Here is a 25,720-nt window from a genome sequence, read left to right on the forward strand (position 1 = left end):
CTCTGTAGAGATCCTTTGGGTTCTGCCTCTAGCCCTGAATTCCCCAATCTGTCCTCTCCCCTTCAGAGGCAGCCTGACCGATTTTATTTACTTAGTTTCTGGTTTATTTTCTGCTGTTTTTGTGGAGGCAAACACCAACCTCTCGTATTTCCTTTCCGCCCTGTCTCTCTCTGCCTTGGCTTTGCACTGAGCAGTGTCTCCTGGCAGCTGGCCCACAGCAGGCAGGGACGCGGACCTCACTCTCTTTCTCAGCATTGCACATAGCGTTCCAGAACGTGCCTGGACTGACATCTATTTAACCGGTCCCTTTTTGTATATTTGGCTCAGACGGTAAAGAATCTGCCTGCAGTGCAGGGGATGTGGGTTCAATCCCTGGGTTGGGAAGGTCCCCTGGAGAAGGAAGCCTCATGCTTCTGTTTTCTGGGATTTGCTGCTGTAACTTTGGGGTCAGTTCCTACAAGTCGGGGTGCTGGGTTATACATGTCGCTGAGTAACAAGGCATATGCCATTTTGCTTGGCGTTGCCCAAATTCTCTCTGGGGAGACAGGACCATTTTACATTTCTGTCAGCAGTGTGTAGTGTAACTAATGCCCCACAGCCACCTAATGGAGTGTGTTGTCAAACTTTGGGGTCTTCTAATTTGATAAGAGATGATATCTCCATGTAATTTATTTTTATTTATTTATTTTTTTACTTTAAAACATTTTTATTATAAAAGTAATACCAACAAAGAAAAACTAAAATCTTAAAGAAAGACAAAGCCGTCCATTTACTGCCCTGCGCTCCTATTATAACCACAGTTAGGAATTTATTTTGTCCTCTTTTTTATTATACACTTGGTGTGTTATTTACAGCCATAATCATACCCATTCATACACTTTTGTATCTTGCTTTTTTATTTTTACTAAGCATTTTCTCATGTTTTACAGTATACTCATTTCTAATTTTTAATGGGTACATAACACACAATTCATTACCTTTGTATGTTTATTGACTATTTCCCCAGACCAGGTGTTGGCAAACTATGGCCATGTGTTTGTAAATAAAGTTTTATTGGAATACAGGCATATCCATTCATTTACATACTGTCTACAATTATTTTTATTCTACAGACAGCATAGCTGAGAAGTTGTGAGAAAATCTATATGGCCTGAAAAACCTAAAATAGTTCCTTTCTGGCACTTTCCAGAAAAACTTTTCTGACTCTTGCTTTAACTTTTAAAAATACGTTTCTTTGCAACAATTAATTAAGAAAAAGTAGAAAAACTAGGTCTACTGAAGAAAGATGTTTTTAAGGTTCACACTGTCCGCTACCATTAATATCTCTCCTACAATAGTCTAGCTATGATACAGTATGGTGGTAGTAGTAAGAATAGGGGAAAAAAAGGCCCAGTGCTCTTGTAGGTTAACACTTCTCTGGTCCCTATTAATCTAGATATGCAATTTTATACTCTGGATGAGCATATTTTTAATTTTGATTTAAAGTTAACCAAAGAAGGAAGTAACATTAATTGTACCATGAAAACTAAAGTAAATTCTCCATTTCTGCAGACTAGCTGTAGTGACCAAAAGGCACAGAGAGAGTTCAGTAAGGGAAAGAGATGGTGGTCTCAAGAATGTCCTATCCTTCTGAACATACCATAGGCATAAACTTGTATATGACTATAATCAAACTGTCTCCAGGTGAGAAAGTTCTAGAGCAACTATCTTACTATTTTTTTGTTTTAACAAAATAAATTCTATATGGGAAAGTTTTATTCTTCAAAAAAGAAAACTTCTGGAATGGGACCAGCTAAGTCAGCCCTGACTATCTCTGAGATAAAAGATGAACCAGGCTGATGGTTCTTAATCCAGGATAAGGATTCTTAATCGGGAAGGATAGGTGTCATCTTCTAAGCGAAATATTCTGAGGATCCGGCAACATAAATCCGTCAGTGAGTTTGTAGTAGACTATTGTAGAGTCAGACTCCACTATAGCCAAAGTAAACGACATGGGCAAGTCGGGATCACCTTGCAATTTTCGCGATGCCTTCAAGATTTCCCTTATCCTGTTATGGCTGAGGGAAGCACTGTAACCCTTCTCCTTCTATCTCAGTACCAAGAAGGCAGATGAGCTGGAGATCTGGTAGTCCCACACAGTTTACTTCATGCCAGCTTTTACTCTCCATGAGGTCCAGGTAAACCAAGAACGCTATATAAACTTGGGTGGCATCTCCTATATCTAATTCCATCATTTCTAAATACTTAGGGTGCGTGCCCATCCAGGCGTCCTCGGGGGCCCACGGGTGGGCGCTGCCGCCGCCGCGATCGTCGCCCGGGCGCTCATCGCCGCAGCCCGCGGTCGGCTGGGACTCGCCGCGCTCCTCCATGCCCGGCCGTGCGGCGCGCCCATCTCCATGTAATTTAAAAATTTCATTTCTTATGAGCAGGATTGAAGGACAGTTACATTCCCTCTCATATGAACTCTCTGTTCATTTCTCTTGCCCATTTTTTCTGTAGAGCTATTGGTCTTTTTCATCGATTTTTAGAAACTGTCTGTGTATTAGGGACTGTTAGGGGTAGTGAGCTATAAACTGGGGCTTCCCAGGTGGCTCAATGGTTAGGGATCTGCTTGCAGTGTAGGAGACACAGGTTCTGTTCCTGGGTCTGGAAGATCTCCTGGAGGAGGAAATGGCAACCCACTCTGGTACTCCTGCCTAGAGAATTCCATGGACAGAGGAGCCTGGCAGGCTACAGTCCATGGGGTCGCAAGGAGATGGACATGACTTACCAACTAAATAAGAACAAGACCTATAAATTTCAAGTATCTTTCCCATCTGTCCTCTTTATTCCTCTTAATTATTGTTTCTTATGCCGTACAACAGTGTTTAGTGTTGTTATTACTATTATTTTCATGTGCTCAGATTTGCCGTCTTTTCTCTTGGTGCTCTGGCCTTGGGGCGCTACCCAGGATAGCTTCCCCTAGTCTCAGGTTGTAGAAAAATTTAATCATACTCTCTTCTCATATTTGTATAATGTCTTTTTGTTTTTAATAGAAATTTCTGATTAAAAAAAAATTACCCACAGAGCACTTTTGGTGTACACTGTCCCATGTGACCAGCTACTTTCCCTTGTTTGATTTTAAGCCACGGAAAGGGGCCCTGTGCTCAACCCTCCAGCATGCCTTTGTGCAGACTTGTCTCGTCTCAGAACCCAAAGAGACCAATATGTTTATTTCCAAGGGGAAGGAACTGAGGTTTGGGGAGGAGGGATTTGTCCAAGGACCCGCGACCCCATCCCGGGGACAAGCTCTGGCTGGCCTGGGGAGGAGGATTGTGATCAGCTGCTCTGTGCTGGCCGCTCAGCCAGGCCTGTCGCCGTCCTTCCCTCCCGAGCCATAGGTCCTGTTGTTAGTCGCACCTTGCAGGTGTGGAGACTGAGGCGCGGAGAGGTGAGTTGCCTGTCCTGGACCAGGCAGCCAGACAGGCCATTGCGCTCAGATACCTGGGCGTCTGCCTGAGAGCTTGGCCCTTCCACCTCTGGATGTCTGGTGATGCCGTGCATGCATGCACTGAGCGCCACCCCACCTCCCTGCCGCGGCCTCAGAGATCCTTGGAGGCTGAAGTGTGCTTGTCTCCATGTCGAGGGCCGTGGAGGGGCCCATGGTGAACTTCGTGATGCCCAAGGGCCGGCATGCTCCTGGCAGCTGGAGGCCACAGGTCGCAGCTTTTCAACTTGTACTTTTGTTCATTCATCTGTTTGTGTAGTTGCTCACTCACTTATCCTTCAGTCAACACACCTTCCTGCTGCCTGCAGTGGGCAGACCCAGTCCTGGCCAAGGGTGACCAGACAAACAAACAGGAGCACCGCGTCCTGCGGGGTGGTCAGGTGGCCTCGGCCGTCCTGTGGGGCCCAGAGCAGCGGCTCCCTCGCTGTCCCTGCGGGCCTAGGTGGGAGGAGGGGAACTGGCTTCCCCAGCCCTTCCTCTCTCCGGGATCCAGCGCTGAGTAGAAGCTTGTCATCCAGGCCAGTCCCCGGGTGGTGATGATTCGAAACCAGACGCGGTGAGGGCAGGACTGCCCTGGGCATCAGTGTGTTAGCAGGCTGGACTGGAGCCTTGCCTGCCCCCTCCAACCCCACGAACCTCGGACGTGGCAGGGACCCCGGGAAGGGAAAGCTGAGCCTTCAGATGAATCCAGAGCAGCCCAGTTACCCAGGATTGTCTCGTGGGTCAAGCAGACTTTTTAAAGGGTTATCAGGCAGTTTTCATTGCACTGAATGTGTCTTGATCACGTCTTCCTTTTCTCCCAGAGCCGTAGACTCTTGGCCAAGTGTCTCCAAGCATCTGCTGATAGAGGCCCCAGTTGCCAGAAGAGCCTGAGCAAGGCTCCCCTCTGGATCCAGCTAGTCAGGCCCGTAGCGCTGTTTCACACCCCTGGGGCAGGACTGCACCAGCTGTTGGTGTAATTAAGTTCGCCATAAAACCCACCAACTAGACGCACAAATGACTTCCCTGCTCTCTCCCCGGGCAGGAGCAGTTGGGAAGTCAAGTCAATCATGTTCGGTGGCGATCACTCCAAAGGTCAGCCTTCCACTTACAGCACCGTTATTGGCAGGGATCACCCATAACACGGCTGGTTTCCCTGCCTTTCGATTTTATGACGCTCTAATGAATTGGGCCATTTCCATGCATTCTCAGGAAGCGTACAGAACAAGGGTTTTCATTCTCCTGGAAAAGTTTGTCTTGGGGAGGCAAGGTGGCATGTTGGTGGGCATGCAGGTAGTTCTGCCAGCCTCGGGCCGAGCACTCTGGCACTTCGCTCCTCCGGGCTTCTGCGCCGCCCTCCATGGTGAAGCTTCCTCCCGCATCGGCAGGAGATGAATTATCTGGTGCTCCCGCCGCCCCCGGCTGGAGCTCCTGGAGCGGTCCTCTTCCCCGTACTTTCCTGGGTCAGTGCGTTTCCTGAGTGCATGTGGGGACTGAGGTGCCGTTGCTGGAGATGGTCCCGGTGCCCACGGGCCTCACGGTCGTGCCCGCTGGCGGCCATTCTCTGTGAGCCGGTGGGGCTCTTGGGGGCCTTGTGCCCCCGACATGGGAGGAGAAACTCCTCGGTGCACCGGTCATGTCCAGGGTCGTGAGCTGGGTCAGACTTACTCCTCCCCTTGCTGCCCTGGCCATCCTCAGCCCCCTGCTCCTCTCCTGGATGCGGTGATGGCAAGAGCTTTGGGAAGGGGGACAGGAGGGCATGCAGCCCCCACGTGGCCTCAGGGTGGAGGTGGGAGGTGGCTGGTGGTGGGGAGGGGGTTTGTAAGCGAGGGGAGAGGCGTGGCCCCGTAGATGGGCGGGGCCGTGGGTCTAGAGCCCCGGTGTCCCGGTGACCGGCCTCGTTCCCACCCCTCCCTGCTCTTCCCACCAGAGCAGGTTCCAAAGCCTATCTTGAGACAGCGCTGTGCTTGTTGAGTCGGAATAGCGTGTCCTCATAGGGGCAGATGTTGGGCACTGAGGCGGCGTGCCCTGTCTGTTCACAGGCCCTAGACCACTGCCCTAGCTCCAAATGGGCAGGCCAGAGCATCCATCCGCAAAACAGCTGCTGTGCCCCTTCTGGCTGGGAGTTGGAGCGTTCCTTCTAGCTCATACTGCAGGAGACTCAAGGCTGCCTGGGAGGGCAGGGCAGGCCTGCGGGATCCTGGTGTAGGGAGAGAGGAAGGGAGGGAGGCAAGGAGGCCGGCAGCCCCGTGCTGTCTGGGGAGCAGCCGCACAGTCTGGCCTGGTTTCCAAGGCCTGTATGGCCACCCTCTCTTTGCTGCCCGTGGACCACTCCTCAGGCTCCAGGGGCCTACCCAGAAACCATGCTCACTGGGGACTGCTTCTGAAGAGGCTCAAAGAAGGCACTCGTTGGTTGCCCACCCTCCTCCCAGGAATTTGTCCCAACATTTACCAAGACAGGACTTGGCCAACAGGAGGCCTGGATGGGGTCCCTCCACCCCTGGGAAGCACGACGCCCTGGCCCTGCACCTTTGAGCAAATGCCTGCATCTCTCTGAGCCTCAGTGTTCCTCATCTGGAGAATGGGTCTCAAAATACCCCTCTGTCTAAATTGGATTTATGGAGTGCTGCATTTCACGTGAATTTGACTTACATATGTTTGAAAGAGGATGCTATGATATCTCGGTCTGCAACACTGGCAAGATTTTAAATTTCAGTTTTTGAAATATATGTCAAGACAGGTGGTTTCCCAACTGGCGGCCGAGGTGCCGGAGAGCTGTGTTTGTGCTGTGGCCACATGGTGGCGCCCTGGGAGCTGGTAAACAGGCCGCGAGGCCTGGCAGGCGGGCCCAAGGCGCTGTGCCCACAGCCTGCTGCTCACTATTGCAATTTAAAATCATCCTGGAGTTTGTTGCACAGAGGTACTTGCTGACCCCGGTGCTGGGACTCCCACCCTGCCCCTAACCAGCCCATTTGTTGTAGAATGGAAGGTTCACGTGATGAAACGCTCTGAAGAAAGCGGAACAACGGCTTGATGCTAAATTGCCTTAGTTTAGAGATGGGAGAGTGTGGAATGTTGGCAATGATGTAAGAAAGAAAGCGTGTCTTTAAAACTAGCTAACGTACTGTGATTCTGGCTCCATGAGCTGGAGACTACCGGCTCCCATGTTGCAGGTACCACTCCAGGGGCTACAAGCCAAGGCCTTGAAAGCTATGAATTATGGGACTCTTCACAAGCAAGGCTTTCCTGGTGGCTCAGACAGTAAAGCGTCTGCCTGCAATGCGGGAGACCTGGGTTCGATTCCTGGGTCAGGAAGATCCCCTGGAGAAGGAAATGGCAATCCACTCCAGCACTCTTGCCTGGAAAATCCCATGGACGGAGGAGCCTGATAGGCAACAGTCCATGGGATCGCAAAGACTCGGACACGACTGAGTGACTTCACTTTTAGAAACAAGAGCCTTGCACAAAATATGGCCCAGGTATTGGTGGGCATCACATGATGGTGCCCTTATGTGCCCTTGGCCAGGTGTGGCGCCCTTCCCTAAGCTCTCCTTCATTGGCCCCTGCTGCTCCCTAGGGGACCAGTCATGAGGCCAGGGGGCATCTTCGTGCCTCCCTGGGCCCATGTGCCAGTTGGTGTGGGGAGGGTGAGGGCATGGAGGACACCCACAGGGAGAGGCAAGGTCGTGGGGGGTGTCGGAGAGCAGGGCCCGAGGGAGACAGACGTGTGCCTGCCAGGGGCAGGAGGCCCTGGAGGTCTCCCTCCAGCAGTCCCCACCCCCACGCTTGGGCTGCTCATCCTGGGGGGTGGGTGCATCTTCACGCACTGCCCTCCCAGACCCTGCAGCCCACATGTACTCGGCGCCCCGCACCCCTGGCCCTGCCCTTGGACTCCGGGGGCCCCACTGTGACGGGTGCCCACTCTTGCAGGTGGTGAGAAGCTACAAGGCCACCATCCAGCAGACCCTGGACATCCTCTTCCTCCGGGAAGGCTCCGAGTTCCTGAGCAGCACAGATGCTTCAAGCCGGGACTCTGCCGACCGCACCATCATTGCCTGGGATTTCCAGAGCTCCGCCAAGATCTCCAACCAGATCTTCCATGTGAGAAACCCTGTCAGTGGGCATTGCTTTCAGGTTGAGCCCCAGCCCCAGGGTGCATCCGTGTAGCCCCCAGGCTGTCTGGGGTCTCAGGTTGCATCCTGCGGAGGTGGTTCAGCCAGCAGGAGCTTTGGAGGGAGAGGGCTGCCTGAAGTCTGTAGGGTCGGGGGAGGTAACATGCAGGTCCAAGCCTGCCCAGAGTACCTTCCACAGGCTCCCGGGTCGGGGTGACTCCCTTGCGGTCCTCTCACTCGCTCTCTGCCCAGCACAGCCATGCCACGGGGTAAGGGTGTGGGAGGCAGCCTCATTCACATCCACAGGAAAGTGGCTGTCCACCCCGAGACAACCCTACTCTAACCCTCCACCACCCCAGCCAGCCTGCGGGTCCACCTCACCCCTTGCTCAGTAGCTTTGATAGGGGCTGTGACTCAAGGGTTGGAGCCCAGACCCTGAAGGTAAACCACCTGTGTGAGTTAAATTCCACCACCTACAAGCAGGGGCCCAGGCCCAGTAGTTACTCTCTTTGATTCTCATTTTTTCCCCCTTAGAAAATTGAGGATGAGAATATTCCTTGCCTCATAGTGTGGTTTTGAGAATTAAAACATGTAGATACTTAGTCTAGTACAGTGCCAGGTGCAGGGAGTTCTCAATAAATACATTACCTATCATTACCATCACCACCACCATCACCACCATTGCTACCATCAATACCACCATTCACCATCACTGCTACCATCAGCACCACCATCTACCATCGGTACCACCATCCACCATCAGCACCACCATCTACCATCACCATCACCATCATCATCACTACTATCCCCACCATCACCACCATCACCACCATCATCACCATCACCACCATCACCACCACCATCCACCATCACCACCACCATCCACCATCACCATCAGCACCCCCATCCACCATCACCATTATCATTACCACTATCCACCATCACCATCATCCACCATCATCACCACCATCACCACCACCATCCACCATCACCATCCACCATTGCCACCATCAATACCACCATCCACCATCACTGCCACCATTAGCACCACCATCCACCATCACCATCAGCACCACCATCCAACATCGCCGTCATCCACCATCACCATCATCATCACCAGTATCCCCACCATCACCACCATCATCACCATCACCATCACCACCACCATCCACCATCACCATTGTCATCACCAGTATCCCCACCATCACCACCATCAGCACCATCACCACCATCAGCACCACCATCCACCATCCACCATCACCATCACCATCACCACCATCACCACCATCACCACCACCATCCACCATCACCATCACCATCACCACCACCATCCACCATCCACCATCACCATCACCGCCACCATCCACCATCACCATCACCATCATCATCACCACTCTCCCCACCATCACCACCATCACCACCATCATCACCATCACCATGATCACCACCACTATCCACCATCACCACCATCACCACCACCATCCACCATCATCACCATCTCCACTCTCCTCACCATTCCCACCATCACCACCATCCACCATCATCACCATCACCACCACCATCTGCCATCACCACCGTCATCACCATCCCCACCATCAGTCACCATCACCATCACTACCATCAGTACCATCGCCACCATCATCCTCATTGTCATCACCACCACCATCATCTTTTAAGATTTCAAGTCAGCTATGGCTAATCTCTTTGATGCTGCCATCCAGAATTTAAAGATATATATCAGGTGTGCTTTGGAGTAGGAAATGGCAACCCACTGCAGTACCCTTGCCTGGAATCCCATGGACAGAGGAGCCTGGCGGGGCGCAGTCCACAGGCACTGAGTCAGACACGACTGGGCGCGCGCAGCAGCAGCAGGTGTATGTACGCACCATTTCCCTCTCCCTGACTTTCCCCCCTTGTTCTTAAAGGGTTCTAAGTGGCCCTGAACAAACCCACCTCTAGACCTTCACTTCAGAGTTCTAGTTCAACCCCATGCGAAAGGCAAGCCCTGGGAGGGGGCCAGAGGGGTGTGTCTGGCCCCTGGCGCATCCTGCCTCCGCCGGCCCTGCGGAGACCAGGGAAGCGAGTGAGGTGGATGAAAGTGCTGTGTGCCCGAGCTGCCGGCCCTCCTAGAGGCACACCTCCTTGCCCTGCATGCCGGTGCGCAGGCGCTCTGCCTGGAGCCTCTTGCCAGGAGCTCACGACGAGTTCGCCGTGCGCCTCCAGCAGCAGATTAGTCTGTGGTTCCAAACCGCTCCCAGTGTCGCCCTGTGAATTTGGGCTCATTTAGAGGCTGTGGCTTCAGGACATCACTTAGAACACGGAAGGACAGGTGCAGTGCAGGAGGGCGCTTTTAGAGGTGTTTTTGTGTGACTCAGTGCATTAAGCAGCGATATCTCTCCTCCTGCTCGGAACCCCGTGGGCACGCATTTATCTCTGCACTTGACCAGTCTACCTCCTTGCTCACTATGTGTTCTGGCGGCTCTGCACCCTAGGCTGGGCTGGGGCTCCCCTACGGCTCACTGTGCAGGTGGGGAGATGGGCGTGTGGATTTGTTTTCTGTCGCTGTGTAACAGATTACAAAGTAGCATAAATCCAGTGACTTAAATCAATAGAAATGTGTCCTTTCAGTGATGGAAGCCGGAAGTTTGTAAAAAGTATCCTGGGGCTGAAATCAAGGTGCTGGCGGGGCCTGTGTCATCTGTCCTTTGCTCCTTCCAGCTTCTGGCGGCAGCTGGTGACCCTTGGCTTGTGCTGTGTCCCTCCGGTCCCCACGCCAGCATCCTCAGATCTCTCTCTCTGCTCTGTCTCCATGTCCCCGCCTCTGTGTCTGGTCTCACTCTGCCTCCCTTCTCTATGGATGCCTGTGATTGCATTTAAGGATGCAGTAATTCAGGGTAACCTCCTCATCTCAAGATCCTTCAGTTAATCCCTGCAAAGATCCCCCTGCTTTTTTAAAAATACACAGATGGTGACACAGGTCCCAGGAATTTGGACATGGAAGTCTTTGGGGGGACATTTTTCAGTTCACTCCAAGGGCCAGGAGGCAAAGAGCATAGGGACCCCTAGAAGCTGGAAAAGACAAGGGAAAAGATTCTGCCCAGAGACCCCAGGAGGAGCAGAGCCCTGCTGGCATCTTGATTTTAGCCCAGGGAGACCGTGTCAGACCTGCGACTTCCAGAAGCGTAAGATAATAAATGTGTGCTGCTTTTAGCCGCAAAATTGGAGGCATTTGTTACAGCAGCAACAGGAAGCTCGCAGCCCCCTGAGCCGAGGTCTGGGCGAGGGGCTCGAGGCCCCGGGAGCAGAGGGTGGGTGGTGGGCCCGTCAGAGGCAGGAGCCCGCCGGGAGCCTGCCCCACCCTCTCTGAGCCCTGCTGTCTCTCAGGAGAGGTACACCTGCCCCAGCCTCACCTTGCACCCGCGGGAGCCCGTGTTCCTGGCGCAGACCAACGGCAACTACCTGGCCCTGTTCTCCGCTGTGTGGCCCTACCGGATGAGCAGAAGGCGGCGCTACGAAGGGCACAAGGTACCCCGTCTCGTCCTGTCTCCCCGGGGGCGGAAAGGTGTCCCATGACCATGCCGGCAAGGGACTTGCAGTCCCCAAGAGCACGGACCCTCTGTCCAGGCAACCTGTGATTTCTGTTTCCTGGGTGACCCCATACCGTGTGGCCTGATGTCCACTTGAAGCCTCGGGCCACATCTGGCCCTTCCCTGGGCCCCAGCCGCCAGACAGGGCTGGTCTCCGTGATTTGTTGGCTCACGTGGACCTGGGGCTGGGGGCCCCTTTCCATCAGCCTCTTTTCCCTGCGGGCCGCCCTGAGGGCACAGGCTCCAGGGACCCACTGCCTGTCCCTGTGCTAGAGCTGTGCTCTCTGGACTCACGAGAGCCACCTGGTGACATCGGCCTGGGCATGGGGACCCCCGGCTCACGGCAGGAGCTCAGCTGCGGCTCCGGCCCCGGCGCTCCTCCATGGGAAGGGCCGTGGGGCTGCGTGCGCTGAGCCGCGCGGTTACTCAGCTGGCCGCTCATCCTCCGCAGGTGGAAGGCTACTCAGTGGGCTGCGAGTGCTCCCCGGATGGCGACCTGCTGCTGACGGGCAGCGCCGACGGCCGGGTCCTGGCATACAGCTTCCGCACTGCCAGCCGTGCCCGCACGCTGCACGGGCACACGCAGGCCTGCGTGGGTGCCACCTTCCACCCCGTGCTGCCCTCCATGCTCGCCACCTGCTCCTGGGAGGGTGACGTCAAGATCTGGCTCTGAGCCTCACGGCGTGGAAGCTTCCTGATGCCGGGCGGGCGGGCGGGCGTGTGCGATGAGGAGGGCCTGAGGTTGGCTTTGGGCCAGGCTCGGATGGATGCCGCCTCCCTATCCTCCGAGCCTCTGTGTCCTCATCTGTAAAATGGGGACGAAAACCTTGTGTCTCAGGGTTCCAAGGACTACGTGTTAGCAAAAGCACCTGGTGGGTTGCTGGCGATGCTCAATAAATGTGAGTGTTCTGCTATTTCTTAGATTATTTCAGTGAAAACACGCTTCGGCAGCTTCTCTCGCCTCCTTTCTCGCGGCCCGCTGGAGCTCGGAGACAAAGGGCAAGTGGGGGTTGGAGAGGTGGGGCTCTGGGTCCTAGGTCTGCCTCCCCTCCGTCTCACAGGGTCTGTTCAGGCCTGGGCCCCTCCTCCCTCCTCCAGAGCATGGCCAGTGGGGTTCCCAGGTTTGCCTGAGCCTAGGGCCCTCTGCACTCCTCCTCACGCTCTGCCCGAGGAAGTACATCTGCCTGGGGAGACAGAGCGACGTGAAGAAGCAAGGAGCCCTCGAGGATCCCTATAGGCCAAGGAGCCCTAAGCTCCCTCAGGATCATGATTGAGCTGTTACCCCAGGAGCTCAAAGGTCCCCTGATGGGTGAGGATGGGGGCCAGAGGTGCCCGTCTCTAGACAGGTGCATCCCTGCAGTCCTGGAAGTCTCCCTGGAGTGGGCTGACCATGAGCCTGTGAGGAGGGTGTCCTGGCAGGAGGTCAGCGAGGAAACGCAGGACCTGAGGAGGAGGCCACAGAGGCAAGCAGTGCCCAGCTGGGTTCCTGGCCTGGCTCCGCTGTCGGTGTAGCTGAGAGCGATTCACATTTCCTCTTGGAGCTGTAGTTGCCCCCTCTGTAAAGCAGTGTCAGAACCCAGCCTGCAGGCTTGCTGTGAGTGTCCAGGAAGGTCAAGTGTGTGGTGGGTGGCGGCACCCTGGGAGCTCATCTGGGGATGGGGATTGGGCAGATTGGGAGCAGCCATGAAATTAAAAGACGCTTGCTCCTTGGAAGAAAAGCTGTGAGAAACCTAGACAGCATATTACAAAGCAGAGACATTACTTTACCAGCAAAGGTCTGTCTAGTCAAAGCTATGGTTTTGTATGGATGTGAGTTGGACCATAAAGAAAGCTGAGCACCGAAGAATTGATGCTTTTGAACTGTGGTGCTGGAGAAGGCTCTTGAGAGTCCTTCGGACTGCAAGGAGATCCAGCCAGTCCATCCTAAAGGAAATCAATCCTGAGTATTCATTGGAAGGACTGATGCTGAAGCTCCAATTCTTTGACTACCTGATGCGAAGAGCTGTCTCAAAGACCTTGATGCTGGGAGAGATTGAGGGCAGGATAAGGGGACCACAGAGGATGAGATGGTTGAATGGCATCACCAACTCAATGGACATGAGTTTGAGCAAACTGTGGAAGATAATGAAGGGCAGGGAAGCCTGGCCTGCTGCAGTCCAAGGGGTTGCAAAGAGTTGGACACGACTGAGCGACTGAACAGCAACTGGGGCTGGTGGAGAAGCATTTATTCCAGTGTGTCTACTTTGCCTCTGGACCCCTGGAGTCTTGGGGTCCACAAGCAGGGCCCAAGCAGGGGGATGGGCCGTGCAAAGGCCCTGAAGCGGGATTAATCCCGAGGGCTGACTCCTTTTCTGTCCCTCGTCTTCCGCCCCCCACAGTCCGCACAGAGCCTGACCTGCTGTTGGTGTCAAGTGGATGCTGGGTAACCAAGCTGGGCTGGAGAGGCCAGAGTGCGTGGGTCGGGGGCTGAGACCCTTGGAGGGCGAAGGGCGGGAACTCCCCAGGCCCGGGCGGGATGCAGCAGGGCCCTAGTGACCCCATGTACCGTTGGGCTGGGTGTGGTAGGAGCTCAGGGAAGAATCACCTTCTCTTTTTAGGCTCAAGAAGGGCTGCTTTGGTGAAAAGAAAGATAACTGCACTCCAGCTCTTGCAGGTCAGCCCCTTGGTAGAAGTGGAGGCCCCGTGAGGGGCTGTCCTGGCCTCAGCAGAAGGGAGGCTGAGTGCACGTCCACTTAGAGCCTGGACAGACAGTGGACATTCCTGCCTCCCCACTCAGGCTGCCTCTGCTCTGGGTGGGCAGCTCTGTGACCTGCACAGCCCTCCCATTGTCCTTGCTGCCGCCCCTGCTGACCCCTCTTCCCCCAGCCTCCCCAGCACTGCCCCCCTCCATTTCAAGGCTCCATGTGTAAGCTATGCCCTGAGCCCTGGCCTCTCCCAGCACATGTGTACACGTCAGTGTAAGTTTCCCAGGGTTGCAGGGCCCTGCACACGGGGGGCGTTCCGGGAATAACTGCAGGTGTCATCTGCCCACAGGACAGGGGCTTCAGAATCAGGCAGCCGTGGGTTTAAAGCTCGTCCCCACCGTCTGCTGTTGTGCCGTCACCACCAGCGCCAAGCCGCCCTGTGCCTGTAAAGGAGAACTCTCAGTACCCCGCTCGTGGGGGTTCATGCAGGACGTGTGTGCAGCAGGCGCTCGGGAGCTGGCGGCGGGGGGGCGGTCAGTGTTAGTGCTGTTAGTATTGGTGGCAGCCGAGCCACTGGTGCAGGGGTTGAGCCTGTCCAGGCCAGAGGTCGCAGTCGGGTTCCATCCTCAGCCCCCAGTGAGGGGCTGCTCCTTCCCCCGTTCTCAGTTGATAAGTCTCAGGGAAGGCCTTGGATTGGCTGGTTTGCATCACATACTCGCCCCAGACCAGGGGTCCTTGACCAGGCATAGCTGCCATTGTGTAGCTGGAGGGGAGAGTAACGGGACCCCCACAGTTCTTTCACGAGGGGGTGTGCCCCCAGGTCTGGCCTGAACGGGCCCTCGGCCAGTGTTTGTCAGATGGACTGATGGAGTGTGAATGAAGCCAGACAGGCTGCTAGGGCAGGCGGCAGTTGTCCGGGGGTGTGGGCAGGGGTCCTGGCCTTCCCAGGTGCCTCTCACCCACCTCTCCTGCCCGCCTCCTTGTACCCAGCCCCAGATCCTGGAGCCTGCTTTCTAGCCCAGCCCGAAGTGGGCATTTTCCTACCTGCCTTGATGTGGAGCGTCTTCCGAGTGAGACTTTCATCGCGTGGTTTGCTGACTGCTTTCCCCATTGTGACATGCTGGTATGGCCACTTATGTGTTTAATGAGTGTCAGTCACAGGCTGTACTCAGTGGGCTTTGGCGTGGGCGCTGGCGTTTATCAGGGGCCAACCTTCATGTCCACCGAGCTGCCCGGCCCCTCCCTTATTCTGAGCCCACACCCTGACTGGTTGCAACCTGTGGGTCCCATACCCATCCCTTGCTTGCACGGGGCCTTTGTGGGCACTTTGTTTCTCTGAACCTCAGTTTCCTCATTTCTAAAATGGGCCTGCTGGAGTGAACAAGGGAGGAAGCATAGAGGAAAGGGCTTTGTAGGTTGTTACTGTCTCACATTCTCTTGGGGCAAACACCATCCAAACTTCTGTCCTCAAAGTGGACACCCTGGTGGAAGCTCTGACCCCCCTGGGAGAGGGACATCCAGGGTCACCAGAAGCCAGTGGCTCTTTCTTAGCCCCGTCCCCCGTGGGCTTGCTTTCTCCACTCTCTGCCTGCAAGCCCCGCCCCCTCGTGGGTTATTTCACGGGAAGCACGGGAAGCAAGGCAGGTGCTCTCGCACCCTCATCTGTTTCTTTCTCCAAATGCTTACTTCCAAAGAGCATTCAGGACTCATTCTGATCCTCCACAAGGTGTCTGGGAGTTCACCATTTGCAATTTTGAAACAAGAGAGCTAAAATTAGAAAGTGCAGAGCAGGAAGGTAAAAGGAGTGTGGGCTGTTCCCCTCCACCACCTTCCCGGGGCTGGGCGCTTGCCTTCGCCTCACCCATGCGTCTGAACAGGGCTCTGAAGCCGTTGGGGGAGGAGAGCAGTTCCATCCTGAGATACAGGCATGGCTGTGCGTGCTGCTGGGTGTGGCCTGACTCTGAGTGAGGCTGGCGCCCGCAGCCGCCATGAAGCAGCCGTGAGCCCCGACGCTTGGAAGGCAGAGGGACAGGCCCGGGAAGTCTGTGCTTGTCCCCTCCCTCGGGACCTGCCTCCAGCCCAGCCTAGGGCTCTTCATGCACTGGGACAGCCACTGTCTCGAGCACCCCTGGGAACCTCACAAGTCAGTGTCTGCAGGCTCCAGAGGGGACACAGGCCCTGAGGGCCTGGGACTTGCCCAAGGTCACACAGCCCTGCACTGTCCCCCCGGGGGTTGAGAAGAAACAAGGATGCAAGGGTCGGCAGATAGTGGGCGCCCCGTTGGGGTCCCACTGGGAGTCAGGTAGGACTGGAGTGGAGCAAGAGGGGTGTCTGATGGAGGAAGGAAGGGCCCCCCGCCCGCCCAGCTGTGGCTGGCTTTGGAGGCTATGGCAGGACAGCTCTGTGAGGCCTGTTCGCCATTTGAGGGACAGATACTCAGGCTCTGAGGTGACAGTGTAGGGGCCCAGGCTGCAAAGCCCTTGGGGTTCCCAGCTCTGCTGTCCAGTTGCACAGCCCGCATGGGACTGATGAGGCTCAGGGTCCCTCTGGGAACATTGAGCTAGAGCCTGCTGGGCACCAGAGGTTGTCTGTTTTCCCCACCACCCTCCCGTCACCACTCCCCCCCCCCCACCCCCCGAGGTTGGCGAGGGTTACTTTCCCACCTGCCCACAGGGAAACTGGGCCCCAGACAAGAGAGCTGATTCCTGAGCCTCCCGACAGGCCCCCTCCCTGCAGCAGGCTGCTTCCTGGGGTGCTCCTCAGGGTCAAGGGCAGGCACCCTGGAGTTATGCAAAGCTGGGTGGGCTGGGCAACTTCAGGCATCACCTGGGTCCAGGTGGTTCCCTCCCAGGGGGAAGTACCCAGCCCCTGGAAGAAGCAGACTTAAAGGCCCTGGAGGAGCGGCCTCCATCCTAGGCTTTGTGGAAATTTTTCAGGTACTTTCTCCAGGGCATCAATGAGTACGCTCAAGGATAACTGGGCACACAGAGAAACCACGCAGTGTGAGCAGGAGCCAAGAGAGACAGGTCTCCATAGACCCCACTTGACATACGTGTCCGACCCAGCTGTGAACCAGCTGTGCCCCCTCTGTTTAAGGAAATAAAAGACAAGCGTGGAAATATCTCTAGGGAATAGGAAACTGTTGGAAAGTGGCATGGTGTGTTTTGAAAATAACCACATAGAAAGAACTTCTAGAAATGGAAACCATTAATAACTAAAACCGAAATCTTTGGCTCTGATTGGCAGCTGAATGGATGAGCAGCAGAAGGGGATTGGTGACGGGAGGCATGCAGACCGGGCATGCTGACCCCAAGATGTGGGTCATAACGAGGGAGGGACGTGGAAGCAGACCTCGGGAGGAGGCGCCGATGGCAGTCCCAGGAGGAGGGAAGGGTAGAGAGTTACTTTAAAAAGTAGCTGAGGATTTCTCAGAACTGATGAAAGACAGCAGTCCACAGATACAAGACTTCCTGTGATAAATCCACAGCCAGACACACCTCAGGGAAACTGCAGGAAACCAAAGTCAGAGGGAAGAGCTCATGCAGCTGAAGAGAAAAAAGACAGATTAGCACCAAAGGAGCAGCTCCCAGAGGGGCAGACAGCACATCCCACCCCAGCAGGAAGCCAGGGGATATCTCTTGCGCCTGAGCCAAGGGCAAGAGACCCCTGCTGACATTCTCCCAGGTAAGACAAACCTTCAGAAGTGGGGCAAAGCAGAGACATCTTCACAGGGCAGGGAAAAAAAAAAAAAGCCAGAAGTGTTTGTCACCGGCATAGCCAAACTAAAGGAAATCCTAAGGAATCTTGAGGCAGAAGCAAAGTCTCTAGGGAACATTATATGAGGGCAATAACACCATTCAGCAGAGGCTGAGACAGTGGAAGAATTCTAAGCTGAACGACAAAAGACGCCAGGGCGGTTTCAGGAGGCTGTGCAGAGAGAGGAGGATGGAGAGGGGAGACACCCAGGGCCACATGCCCCGAGAACAAAAGGGAGTGGGGAGAAGAAACCACCCAAACACAAGTTCTTTTCCACCCATGTCTTTATTTAATGATCGCAAAATACAGTACCGAGACAGAGCATGCATCACAGATGACAACACGGAAGCAAGTCACAGAAACTGGGGTTGGAGGGCCTCATTACATGTGAGGTAGCGCAAGGTGGTGCCGGGGAGCGGGACGCTGTGGGGGGGAGGACGAGCACCGGCCCCACTCGGGACACACGGGACTACGGACCACAGTAGAGCTGGGGGAGGGGTCGTCGGCCACACGGAAAGAACAGCTAGAAGCGTTTCACATCCCATCACCCGTTCCAGTCCCCCTTCCTGTGGACACAGCTTCCGGTCCCCTCATCACTGGGGATATCTCCACCCTTCCCTTCCCTTCCCAGGGGCAGGCCCCACCTGCCTTTGCCCAAAAACATCCAGCAGCGTTTGCACTGAAAACGCCCGGGGCTGCCGTCCAGGGAGCTGGAGGCCGAGTGTGTTAAGACACTTTGCTCTATAAGAATAGTCGCACTTGGTAAAGCTGGGGGCGGAGGGGGTGGCAAGGGGGAAGGATACTCATTTCAGTCGGGGAAGGCTGCTGCTGAGTCAGAAAACATTGCACAGTGGTGGTGCGGGGTGGACAAGACGCTCTGGTTGGGGTCCCCCTCTCGGGCTCGAGTGGGTTAGGTGGAGAGGGGTCCTGGTGTGCAGGGCCGAGAGGGTGGGGTTGTCGGGGAGTCGAGGCAGCACCCCTGGGAACCCGGTGTGCGGGACTGGCCGTGGCAGGGCCCGCACGTGGGGTGCTCAGTTGAGCAGGGTTCCGTAGAGCTGGGCTTTCGTGAGGCTGTCCTTGCGGCTGAGCCCCGAGCTGCCCGCCCGAGGGAAGGCAGGCTGGGGACTGAGGCGGGCACCGGGGTGCATCTCCGGGGAGGCCTCCATGGAGCTGGGCTCCAGGGAGTCCCTGGAGCTGCGGAGGCTGAGCTCAGGCTCGGGGCTACCGCTTGCCCCGAGGAGCTGCACCCCGAGCCGCTCGCGGTCCCCCTCACTGGCCGCATAGCTGGGCAGGGGGTCGGCCGAGCGGCCGGGGCTAAGGCTCAGGTCACCAGCTGCCCGGAGGTAGCGGGGCTCGACCAGGTGGCCCTGGGAGAGGTCATCGCCCTCCGAGAAGCTATCAGCCTTGTAGCTGGCGTAGAGGGGGCTGGCGCGGCCCTCGGCGTTGTCGCCGGGGCCGCCTCGGGCCCCAAAGTAGCGGTCATTGAAGCCGCCGCCGGGTGAGGCGAGGCTGGGGGCAGGGGCCGCGGCCGCGGCCGGAAAGGGGTAGGCGCCGATGTCATCCACGCTCAGCGGCCGCCACTGGCCGCGGCCCGCCCCTGCGACCAGCCGGGCGGACCCAGGCTTGGCCCGCAGGTTCCACAGGTTGGGGGGCATCAGGGCAGGCTGGGGGCCTGGGGAGAGCGGGAAGCGGAAGGGCTCGCCGGGGAACGGTGACACAGTCCTGGGGAACCCCGGAGCCATTGCGGCCTCCAGCGGGGCAGCCACCGCAGCCGCGGCAGCCGCATAGCGTGGGCTGCTCCCGTAGGCCGCAGGCAGCTTGCGGCCGAAGAGCTCATCGCGGCTGTTCAGGTAGATGGCCTGCTGCGAGGCGGTCAGCGTGCTGGCCTGGGCATGCTCCTTCTCTTCGGACGCGGCGCTGAAGCTGGAGTAGGAGCTGGACGTGGGCAGCGAGGCTGCGTAGCCGCCGAAGGCCTCATGGCGGTAGCTGGCGGGGTAGGCCGCCGCGCCGGCCTCGGTATCCTCCTCCTCCTCCTCCTCCTCCTCCGCCGTGCTGTCGGTGGAGTTCTGGGCCTGCAGGAAGCCCGCATCGGACCCGGGCCCCTCCACGCTGGGCCGCCGGTCTTGGTGCCGCGCCTCAGGGCAGTAGAGGGCCGTGTCGCTGCAGTAGATGTCCCCCTTGTAGGGGGGTCGGGACCCTGGCTTCTCCAGCCCCTCGGGGAAGCCCAGGTCTTGGGCCGAGGCTTCCGACAGGTGGGAGGACAGGCTGCCGGGGTCCGGCTTCTCCAGCACCTTGGCGAGCACGCAGGGGGGCACGCTGTCTGCGTAGGCCGGGCGGCGGGGCGGGGCGGGCAGGCTGCAGCCTGGCTTCTCCGCGTGCAGGTTCATGCGTTCCTGGAACTCCGCGGGCAGCTGGTGGTGGGGCGGGGGGGGGGGGGAAGGTTGGGGGGATTGGGGGGTTGGGGGGTTAGGGGGGATGGGGTGATGCAAGGAGCAGGAGGGAGGGGTCACGGTCAGCCCAGGACCGGCGGCCAAGGCTGACGGACAGGGGACCTTCCCGGGGCCTGTCTGATCCCACCAGCCAGAGCTGTATCCCGCAAGCTGCAGGATGCCCCCTGGGTCATGCTGATGGGGCCCCCGCAGAGCCCTGAGGCTGGACCCCTGGCTCTAACTCGGGCCTCCCCCTGAGGGGCTGACTCGCTGACCCAGCCCCACGGTCTTCAGGGGACACCCAGTCCTGTGGCCTGGCTCAAACCAGACAGACTTGGGTGCAACAAAGACCGAGGGCCCAGGCATGCAAGCGGTTTCCACGTGAGCGCCTGGTGCCTGGTGGGGGATGGAATGCTACCATTTGATCTGTTTTGTGAGGATCTCGGGGGGTGGCCCAGGCTCCGGGAGAGGGCACCTGGACAAGGCCTGGGTGAGGGGCATGCCCAGACGGGGAGGGACAGCCTGGCTGGGACAGGAGCCCCGGGTCTGAGTGGTACTCGCCCTATGGCCCCGGCTGAGTGGCTCCTGGGTGAAGCCAGCTTTCTTATCTCTGCAGACACTGTGCCCAGACCAAACCACTGGGTTTCTGAGAGGCTCATGCAGGGTCACCCTGCCGGGAGCAGCCCCCTGGAGGAAACTGGGGTGGAGTGGGCAGGCCATCCAGGCTGCTGGGGAGGTACGTGCAGGGCGAGCCCTCCACTACATACACAGAGGGGCTCGGACAAGATTGAGGGGGCTGGGGGGATGGGGTCTGGGAGCTGCTGGGAAGGGGTGCGGAGGTCACGGGCGCGGCAGCGGGCTGGCCGGGGCGGGACTCACTTACCTCGGCCATCTTGCGGCCCCTGCCGTAGGCCTGGCTGCACTGCAGCAGCTGCGCTGCGAGGCTGCAGTCCTTCCTGTAGAGCTCCTAGGAGACAAGAGAAGCCACTTGACTGGGTGCAGGCTCGGCCCCGGCCAAGGTCCCCGCTGCCGACATGGTAACCAGCCCGCAGAGATGGCTGTGCACACGTGGACCCTGTCTGCGGCTCTCGTCTGTAGGACGGGTTACAGCCCCCACCTGGAGCCCGGCGTGTGGACGGTCCCCTGGCAGGCAGTCCTGCCGCTGACCCGGGTGGGAACCTCCCACAAAGCAGGGGCCATGGAGGAGGAAGGCCCCCCAGTGGCCTCTAAAGTCCCAGAGGCCCCCAGGCATGGACACCAAGCCGTCTCCCCGCCCTTGGCTTCCGAGTCCCTCCCAAGGGAGGGAGTGGTCAGTGTGGACAGTGCTGCCAGTAGCTGGCGATTAGGAGTGGACCTGCCACCCTTCCCCCAGGTCTCAGGGTGAGGCCTGGCAATGGAGGGGACTTGCAGGGCCAGGCAAGGGGCAGGGTGAGTGGGGGTGGAGGGCCTGTGTGACCCCAGGCTCAGACAGGGACTGGCTCAGCCTCCTGAGCTGAGAACAGATGCACACAGGAGGAGTCCAGGGCGCGTGGCTCTACCTTTGGGAAACCTCTGTCGCCCGTGCCTGCGGCTGGATCTTGGTTCCCACCCCCGCTCGGGGACCCACTGCAGCCAGGGCTCTGATGGGGGTGCCTGGTCCTGAGATCCACCCATAGTCTCAATTCAACCAGAACCAGCTGCAGGTGTCCTGCAGCTCAGGGGCGCTGCTGAAGCCATGGGCACTTCTGCCGGTCCCCGCTACCTTGGTCCTAGAGACTCTGGTGTCCCTCACTTGGCTGGCACGGTGGAGGGAACCTGGGTCCCCTGCTCCTTCGATGCATCCCCGGAAGGGCATGGTTGGCTGAGAGCTGAGAACTGAGCCCCATGTGAGGCCCAGACCAGCCACCGCTGGCACTAGAGGGCTGCGGGCACTGTGTGGCCAACCCAGACCTGCCACTCAGTCGTGAACAGACGCCAGAGTGCTGCCCCATCAGAGCCTCCCCTCTCCTTTGCATGCACTCGTCTGCCATCTCCTACCCGTGGCACCTCCACCTGGCTGGCCAGGGCGCCTGCTGCACCCTCCCGCTACACCCTCCCCCTACCCCCCCACCCCAGACCCCAGCCCAGAGCACAGCAGGTGGCTCCCGTCCTGCAGATTTCAACCTCTGCAGTCAGGCTGGACCCATGTCGTCCTCTGAGACCCCACATCCCTACCTGGCCAGTTTGCTTCCATCTTCAGAACCTAACCAGAACTGAAGCCCCCTCCCCGCCTCCCCGGCCGCCATCCCGGCAGACTCGTCCTCTTTCTCCCAGACTGCTGCCTGCTCATGCATCCACTCAGAGCTTCATCCTCCACGGTCTGTCCTCAGCAGAGCAGCTGTGGGGCCTGTAAGAGGAAGTCCAGCCAGGCTTCCCCCTATTCAGGAACCTTCAGTGGCTCCCGTTTCCCACAGAATAAAACCCAGATTCCTACCGGTGCCTAAATGCCACGTCCTGTTATCCTGACCTCAGCCCCTCGGGCCCTCCTCCCCTCCAGAGCCCCCTCCGGTCTCTTTGCTGGTCTTCGAGTTACTCAGAGCCCCCATTTGCTGCTGTGGCTTTCCACCTGGAAGGGGAGCCCTCCCCCGCCGTCAGCTCCCTGCTCGTCTTCAGGTCTCAGCTCCTGCAGCCCCTTCTAGAAGCACTGGACTGAGGTTCCCTGATCCTGCATCTGGAGGCTCCCAGCCCCCTCACCTGCCTTATTTTTCTCTGCAGCATTTAGCACTTCTAACTCGCTACACAGTTTACCTATTTATCCTGGGTTCTGTCCGCCTTCCCCGCTCAGATGTAAACGCCACGTGCACAGGCCACTGGCTTACCTGGGCTCTTCACACCCTGTTCTCAGAGCCTCGAGGAGCAGATGCTAATCACCGAATGTGTGCTTGGCAGTCAGAGGTCTGTGGGGTGGGGGGGGGGGACGGCGCCACCCTTCTCATGGGACCCAGGAAATCAGGACCCATGGGCAGCCCCAGGGCTCTGATGCCCAGTGGGGGTGGCCAAAGGCAGGAATTCTGAGTGGCCCCACCCCAACCTTGGGGTCGGGGAAGCCCTGCTTTGACTGGGCCAAGGTGGCCTCGTGTTCCTCACCTTGAGTCCTGTCTCCTTCCAGTGGAGGGCCTCATGGACGTGGTGTGAGAGGCAGCCCCTGTCGTTCCCTGGCTTCCCACATGCTTGTTGAGGTCCTGCCCCCCGCCCCCGTTTCTCCACCCAGCCCTGTGCCAGCCCCTCAGGGCTGCTGCGCGGGGTCAGATCGGCCCGACACTCACATTGTCCTCCGAGAGCTTGTCAATGGTCACTTTGGCCTCCAGCAGGTGGCTGTTGAGGGCGACAATCTCATGGCTGAGAGCTCGTTTCTCTTCCTCATAGTGCTGGCCCTGGGGTTGGGGGACAGGCAGGGGGGTGGTCAGCGGTCAGCCAAGGCCTGGGACTCAAGCCCTGTTGTTCCTCCTGGCCTCCCCGGGAAGCGAGGAGGAGTTTGGAGTCCAGGGAATGCAAGGGTCAGAGCACAGAGCGACCCAGGTTCCAATCCTGCTCTGCCAGTGAGGAGCCGAACAGCCCTGGGCAAGTCACTGACTCCCTGAGCCTCTGTTTCTCATCAGTACCGCAGGGACAGTGACAGCTGAGGGCTTGACAGCACCCTCCCATTGGGGGTGGAAATGGGGGGTACGGCCCAGCCCCTCAGGGAGAGGGCAGGGTGGAAACGAGGCCTTTGGCCCAGCTCCACGGGCAAGGGCATGGTGGCCTGGCCCCTCAGTCCTCACCGGGGTTCCAGAGCTGGGGGCCCGGGGCTGGGCGTGCTGGGGTGGGGCGCGGGGTCGTGGCCTCACCATGCGGAATAGCTTGTCCTCCAGCTCCTGGTTGATCCTCTGCAGCGCCATGTAGTTGCTCTGAATCCTGGAGTGGAGGCCATGAGGTCACTGCCATGCCAGGCCTGACCCTCCCATGGCCCCTGCAGCCGTACGGCCCACTGATGGCTGAACCTAGGCCCTCTCTCTGGTCTAATTGTTCCTGTGCTAGAAAACATCTCATTTAAACTAACTGGTTGCCAGGGCCCAGGACCCCTACTGATGAGAAGGGAAAGTTTCTTATTCAGCAGGGTTTCTCGGGAACTTGGTCAGAGCCAGTTAATTCACATTTTACGCACAGTCCTTACAAGTCTGCCTGACGGGTTCCCAATTCAACAGCAGGTTAACAGGGAACAGGATTAAGACTATGCAATGAGCTCTGGGATGATTGCTGGAGACACAGGGTGAATAGGATACGGTTTTCCCTAGAAGAGGCTGAGGTGGGGAAGCAAGTGTGGGGTGGGAATCGATGGCCGCCCTGAGGTGTGATGGTGGAAGGGGCAGTGCCCACCTTCTCGACAGCCTGTGTATAGTGTTAGTGCCCGTGTCTTGCCAACAGAGAAACTGAGACTAGAGATGCTTAAGTAGTAACGGACAAAGAGCCCTCCTGCAAATTCAGCGTTCTATAGAATCACAGGTTAGGTCCCTGGGTCGGGAAGACCCCCTGGAGAAGGAAATGGCAACCCACTCCAGTATTCTTGCCTGGAAAATCCCATGGACAGAGGAGCCTGGGGGGCTGCAGTCTATAGGGTCACAAAGAGTTGGACATGACTGAGCACACAGTCCTCGGTAAATATTTAAAACAAACCAAGCCAACAGCAAGCTGAAACTCCAATACTTTGGCCTCCTGATGTGAAGAACTGACTCATTTGAAAAGACCCTGATGCTGGGAAAGATTGAAGGTGGGAGGAGAAAGGGATGACAGAGGATGAGATGGCTGGATGGCATCGCTGACTCAATGGACATGAGTTTGAGTAAGTTCCAGGAGTTGGTGGTGGACAGGGAGGCATGGCGTGTTGCAGTCCATGGGGTCACAAAGAGTCAGACACAACTGAGTGACTGAACTGAACTGAAGCCAATGGCAAAGTTTGAGTGGTTTTTTTTTTTTTTTAAAACATTCTTTCTAAAGGAAGGCTGTAAAGTGCGTAATATTTTTTAAGAAAAATATCCATATTAAATGTGCGTGTTGTGTGCTAAGTCACTTCAGTTGTGTCTGACTCTGTGCGGCCATTTGGACTGCAGCCTGCCAGGCTCCTCTGTCCATGAGGTTCTCCAGGCAAGAATACTGCAGTGGGTTGCCATTCCCTTCTCCAGGGATCTTCCCGACCCAGGGATCATACCCGCGTCTCACATCTCCTGCATGGGCAGGCGGGTTCTTTACCATTAGTACCTGTGCAGAACGATGTTTTCAGGAGTTTTGTTTTTAAGGGAGTCATCCCTCAGGGTCCCACACACCAGGCCGCTGAAGGGAACAGTCTCTAAATGCTGGTTCATGTCCGGGGCTAGACATCGTTTTCCTATCAGAGACCCAGGCGACAGTGGCTGGGGCCCTGGTGGGCCAGTCTGGGTCTGGAGATGGCTGCTCCTGTGTCACCATGCCGCCCCACCACGTAAGAGGACAGAAAGAATGAGCAGGGGACCGAAAAGTATCAGGCACTCGACTGTACCTCGCAGCGGCCACACCCACGTTCAGATCCTGATTTGGCAGCTCGTGGTACAAGGTGCGACTCTGGAAGAGCCACTGGGCCTGCAAATGGGGCTACCCGCCAGCCGCAGGGCCCCTGGCCTCGCCCTCCCGGGCCCCGCCCCAGAGCTCCGCCCCG

General features: G+C 57.3%; 2 protein-coding genes and 1 pseudogene across 11 annotated transcripts in view; 1 reads left to right on the top strand and 2 right to left on the bottom strand.

Annotated features, from left to right (window-relative positions):
* WDR25 (WD repeat domain 25) overlaps positions 1-12,079 on the top strand; it is a 145,778-nt gene extending 133,699 nt beyond the window's left edge. For 2 of the 4 annotated variants that reach the window (XM_027957401.3, XM_042235496.1), the window contains exons 5-7: positions 7,397-7,567; positions 10,963-11,103; positions 11,617-12,079. In XM_027957401.3, coding sequence (XP_027813202.1) covers positions 7,397-7,567; positions 10,963-11,103; positions 11,617-11,838 — 534 coding nt within the window. In that variant the 3' untranslated portion in view covers positions 11,839-12,079. Of the gene's footprint in view, positions 1-7,396; positions 9,457-10,962; positions 11,104-11,616 lie in introns of those variants that run through there. The other 2 variants (XR_009597271.1, XR_009597272.1) reach the window with 2 other exon arrangements.
* LOC114109080 (tRNA-splicing endonuclease subunit Sen15-like) lies at positions 1,032-2,381 on the bottom strand (annotated as a pseudogene).
* A 5,792-nt stretch (positions 12,080-17,871) lies between the features above and the next one.
* The window catches only part of BEGAIN (brain enriched guanylate kinase associated), a 45,600-nt gene continuing 37,751 nt past the window's right edge, over positions 17,872-25,720 (bottom strand). For 6 of the 7 annotated variants that reach the window (XM_042234975.1, XM_042234972.1, XM_042234974.1 and 3 more), the window contains 4 exons: positions 23,880-23,946; positions 23,319-23,426; positions 20,918-21,001; positions 17,872-20,016 (listed from right to left, as the gene is read on the bottom strand). In XM_042234975.1, the coding sequence (XP_042090909.1) occupies positions 18,637-20,016; positions 20,918-21,001; positions 23,319-23,426; positions 23,880-23,946 (1,639 nt within the window). In that variant the 3' untranslated portion in view covers positions 17,872-18,636. 7 annotated transcript variants of the gene reach the window in all.

The sequence above is a fragment of the Ovis aries genome, chromosome 18 (genome assembly GCF_016772045.2).
Source record: "Ovis aries strain OAR_USU_Benz2616 breed Rambouillet chromosome 18, ARS-UI_Ramb_v3.0, whole genome shotgun sequence".
Taxonomy (NCBI): Eukaryota; Metazoa; Chordata; class Mammalia; order Artiodactyla; family Bovidae; genus Ovis; species Ovis aries.